Source organism: Ailuropoda melanoleuca, chromosome 8 (assembly GCF_002007445.2).
Source record: "Ailuropoda melanoleuca isolate Jingjing chromosome 8, ASM200744v2, whole genome shotgun sequence".
NCBI classification, from domain to species: Eukaryota; Metazoa; Chordata; class Mammalia; order Carnivora; family Ursidae; genus Ailuropoda; species Ailuropoda melanoleuca.
In genome coordinates, this window is record NC_048225.1 from 127,798,833 (window position 1) to 127,803,336 (window position 4,504).

Consider the following 4,504-nt stretch of genomic DNA (forward strand, 5'->3'; position numbering starts at 1 on the left):
TCCGCCTCCGTCCGAAAAGTTCCGGAAGCCAGGCCCCGCCCCTCTCCGGAAACGCTCCGCGAGAGGACCCCTGCGGCCGTCGAGTTTCCTTGAGCATGAGACCCCGCCCACTGGCGGGCTGTGGGCGCGTAGGGCGAAACCCCGCGGCCCAAGAGTGTAGGTACTTTCTCATATGAGGTCCCATAGATCCTGTGATTCCGGTTCCCCGGGCTAAATACAGCCGCAGAATGTTCTGGGTGACGGGGAGCCCAGGATTTTGGAAAAGGAAAATTTTATACTGCCTGCATTTCAGTATCATTTGTCATTACCGTTATGCGTTATGGAAACTAATTAAACTTAAGAAGCTCTGATCAAAGACTAAACCAGGTGATGGTCGCAAACTCTGAAAATTTACTAGGAATTATTACATAAGTAAAATGCTACAATCCGTCCACAGATGGATTTTGTGGTGTGTAAATTAAAGCTGTTTTTTAAAAAAGACTAGGGAAGTGTGTCAAAGTTAACCTGTGTTGGATATTTCTCTTCCAAAATTTTCAATACACACACAAACACAAAGGGAGAGAAGGGCAGAGCGAGGGAGCAAACCAACAGATCTGTGTATTCTGCAGGGTGAAGAACAGGATGCAGATGAAACTCCAAGCTTCTAGAGATTTCCTTGGCATTTGGGAGAGGCAGGGTGATTCAGGTTGTAGAATCCTGGCAGTAATCTCCATGATTACCGCAATTTCATTCTTCTTTTTTGACTGTGGATGCTTTCATCCTGTTTACAGACAGGATTAGGTCAAATTATTTAAATGCATAAATATTTGTTGGTGGTTCACCTGTAAACTGAGACAGCTGAATGTATGTTTTCAGCTTCGACATTCTGTCCTTCTAGAAAAGTGCAAAGAACATGGTTCTAGAAAACCCATGTATTTAATGAACATCTGCTCTGCCCCAGGCACCCTCCCAAGAGCACTGGATCAGCGTGCGTTAGAAGCCAGAGTTAGGATACCTGATTTCCCTTGATAGCCGTGTAGGTTTGTGAAATCATCTTCCCAGCTGAGCCCAAATTTGTTCTGTGTAAATTGGAAGGTACAATATCCATTGTCTCACAGGGTTTATTGTGAAGATCAGCTCACCTATGATAACGTAAATGAAAGCATTTGGTGGAATGAAGAGTGTTATACACATAGGAATAATCACTATGGGTTGAGTCCAAGGCTGCCTTCGTTTTATTGGGGAAACCGCACTATTTGTACAAGTCAGGGAGTCCTCTTTCCCCAATTTTATGAATTCGCCATTTCCTCGGTCCCGTATACCAGGTATCTCGCGGCGGGAAGGAACAGTAGTCAAACTACACCCCTGAATCGCAGCCCCCAGCTTTGTTTTGAGTAGGACAGCTCCACGGACAGAGAATGCCAGGGATCGCCTTTCAACTCCTGGGCGAACCGCGAGCGCGCCGGCTTCAGTCCGCCCCAACCTAGCATGGCGCCTGGAGGCCGGCGCATGCTCCTTGGCGGCCTAGCGCCGCGCTCCGCGGCTCGGGGGCGCGCACGCCCGTCGCTGCCGTTGGCCGACTTCCGGCGGTAGCGGAGCTGGGTTTCCGCGGGATCTGGACGGCTGGTGAGGGCGGCGGGGCGCGTGCGGTGGGGCGGAAAGAGGGGTCGGGTTAGCGCGGGGTGCGTGACGGTGCCCGGCTGGGGCGTGGGGACCCGGGCCGCCACTCGGCGCCGAGGTGGGAAGCACAGCGAGGACCCCCTTTTGGAATCTGTGCCCGGGAGGGGCCCGCGCTGGCGCTGCCCGGGGTCGCATTCATTCCCCCCGCCTGTGTGACTCCGTTCCCGCAGCCGGGGCAGTATGAGAGCTGCTGCGTTTGAAGTGCCTGGAGCCCATCTCTGCACCCTGCTGCCTTTGAATAGTAGCTGGCTGCCTCCCGTCCTTCTTTTTCTTCTCAACCTGTCATTCATCTCTGAAATGCAGGACCCGTGCAAGCTGCTCCCACCCCACCTCTAACCTACTCCCCACCCTCCCTCACCGGGATCAGCAGAACCTTCGCTTGTTTATTGAGCCCTAGTAACCAAGATTAGGACATGGGCTGATTTGGGGCCAGGGGTGAGATTCTCTCCTGCTGCCTGGAGAAACTGAATTAGGGACGTTTATTTTTAAAAATTATCCGTCTATTTATTTATTTAAGTAACCTCAATCCCCAACGTGGGGCTGGAACTCACAGCCCTGAGAGCAAGAGTTCTACCTGCGGCCTTCTGACCGAGTCGGCCAGGCGCCCCTGAATTGGGGAGTTTTAAAATAACCTTATAGTTCAGATTCTGAGAGAGAACTTTCTTAGTCCTCTAGTCCAAGCTTTCGTGTAGTGCCCTGATAGATGGGCATTGACCCATTGTCAGTGAGGAAGAACTCAGTGTTGTACAAGCAGCTTATTTTACTCGAGGCTATTTTATTGAGAGTAAAGTGTTTCTGGATAGAAAGATGCAGTCAGTTTCCATACAAATGCTTAACTCGTGGTCTAAATGCTGCATAGAATAAGCACCAAATGGGAAGTTCATGCCCTCTTTCGTTTGTTTCTTCAGGGAACGTTCATGAGTACACCATAGGCAGACCCTGCCAAGTATTAGGAGTGCTAGTTAGAAGAGTCCTTTTCCTCAGAAAGCACAGAGTTTTGGGGGAAGGAGATGGGAAGGAGACGGACAAGAGAATGACAAAAGTGATAAATAGTGTAAAAGAGGTTTGCAAACAGGTACTATAAGAACATAAAAGATACCCTCCAGCTTAAGTTAGTGTTGCCCTTAAAATTGTGAATAACTGGAATTGAAGCCAAGAGTCAAGAAGTGACATAGCATAGAGAATAGAACTCTCTTGTTTTCAACACAAAATTTCTGTTAATATAGCTTAACCTTTTTAAACAACCACACTTTGCTTTTGGATTGTTTCTGTTAATGGAACTACCTGTTTATGAAAACAGCAATAGCAAACATATTTGATCTAATAAATTGCTGTCTGATGACGTAGATGCTATTTTAATTTTATTTTTAAAAACTTTTTAAAAGATTTTATTTGAGAGAGCGAGCAAGTGCAGGAGAACACGAGGAGGGGGGAAGGGCAGAGGGAGAAGCAGGCTCTCCCCTGAGCAGGGAGCCCGACGTGGGGCTCAATCCCAGAACCCTGGGATCATGACCTGAGCCAAAGGCAGATGCTTAACCGACTGAGCCACCCAGGCTCCCCTATTTTGTTTTATAGCTAAAGAAACTGAGGTTCAGTTTAAGTAACTTATGCAGGGTCACGGAGCTGGAGAGAAGCTGACTTGGGAAACAAATGGAGTTTGACTGCACAGTTTGCTCTCGGCATCATGCTTTTCTACCTTCCCGATGGTAATAATGATAACTAACATTTACTAATCACTTACTGTTTAACACTTACAACTCTGTGGGGTAAGCACAGTCTCTATCCTTTACAGTGGAGGAAACTCAAGATCAGAGAGGTTAAATCAGCCAAGATAGCGTGCTGAACGGTAGTGGGATTAGGGTTTGAGCACCATGCTCTAACCACAGCCTCTCACCTCCCACCTGTGTATTTGGTGTAAAGTACTGTGTCCATGACTGAACATGAATGAGTGGAAAGATACTTGAAGAAATGCTGTTATCATTAATTAACATGAGGGTGATGAGAACTTGCTTTTCTCCTTTCAGAATGGAACAGGAGTGGGACTTGTACAATGTTGCCCTGTAAGAAGAGAAGGACTACGGTGGCAGAATCCCCCCAGCACCAGGGCAACCAGGAGGAAGAGGACCTAGACCTGGAGTCAGCTGTTAAGTCGTCGTCTGACCAGGTGAAAGACTTGGGGTCAGCGTCACTCTCTGGGGGTCCGAGTCATGGCAGAGCAGCTGGCCTCCAAGTAGAGTCCGTGCAGGATGCCGGAAATCAGCTTGGTGTGGAGGATCCATCTTTGAGCTCTAGGGTGCTCACCCAGGACACAAACACACCGGTTCTAGAAGCTGTTGATGCGGCCATCTCTCAGGGAATCACCCTACCTTCCTTGGAGTCTTCCCAGCCCCTTAATGTACACATTGGTAAAGGAAAAGCCCAGGCCACTGGCTCAAGGAGAGGGAAGAAGATTACACTGAGGCCTGGGCTTGTTCCCCAAGAAGACAGAGGTGACCATCCTATTACAAAGGAGCCTTTTTCAGGAGAGCCTTGTGAAGAAGTTAAGGAAGAAGGAGGTAAGATATGAATGGTCGTTCTGTCATGTTTGCTGTGACGCACCCGTTTGCCACTGTGCTCTCTGCAGTTTCTTTACGAAGCGGTGTTTCTGACGGGGGATACTGATTCACTATGGATTTGGAACTGCACTGCTCATAAGGGTCAACAATCAGCTTTGTGAATGGGCCGAGACTTTCTTTTTTCTCCCATTCCCAAGATCCTCTTCTGTATCCTTCTCTTTCTCTTACCCGCTCATGTCTGGAGGGGTGAACTGCGTATGGCCTTTTTTTTTTTTTTTTTTTTTTTTTTT

General features: G+C 48.3%; 1 protein-coding gene across 8 annotated transcripts in view; it reads left to right on the plus strand.

The window, feature by feature from the left end:
- The first annotated feature begins 1,539 nt into the window (after nucleotides 1-1,539).
- The window catches only part of GON4L (gon-4 like), a 64,570-nt gene continuing 61,605 nt past the window's right edge, over nucleotides 1,540-4,504 (plus strand). For all 8 annotated transcript variants that reach the window (XR_004627458.1, XM_034667474.1, XM_034667475.1 and 5 more), the window contains exons 1-2: nucleotides 1,540-1,605; nucleotides 3,684-4,214. Coding sequence is in view for 7 of the 8 variants with exons in the window: in XM_034667474.1 (XP_034523365.1) it covers nucleotides 3,710-4,214 (505 nt within the window). In the remaining variant the exon portion in view is untranslated. The remainder of the gene's footprint in view (nucleotides 1,606-3,683; nucleotides 4,215-4,504) is intronic.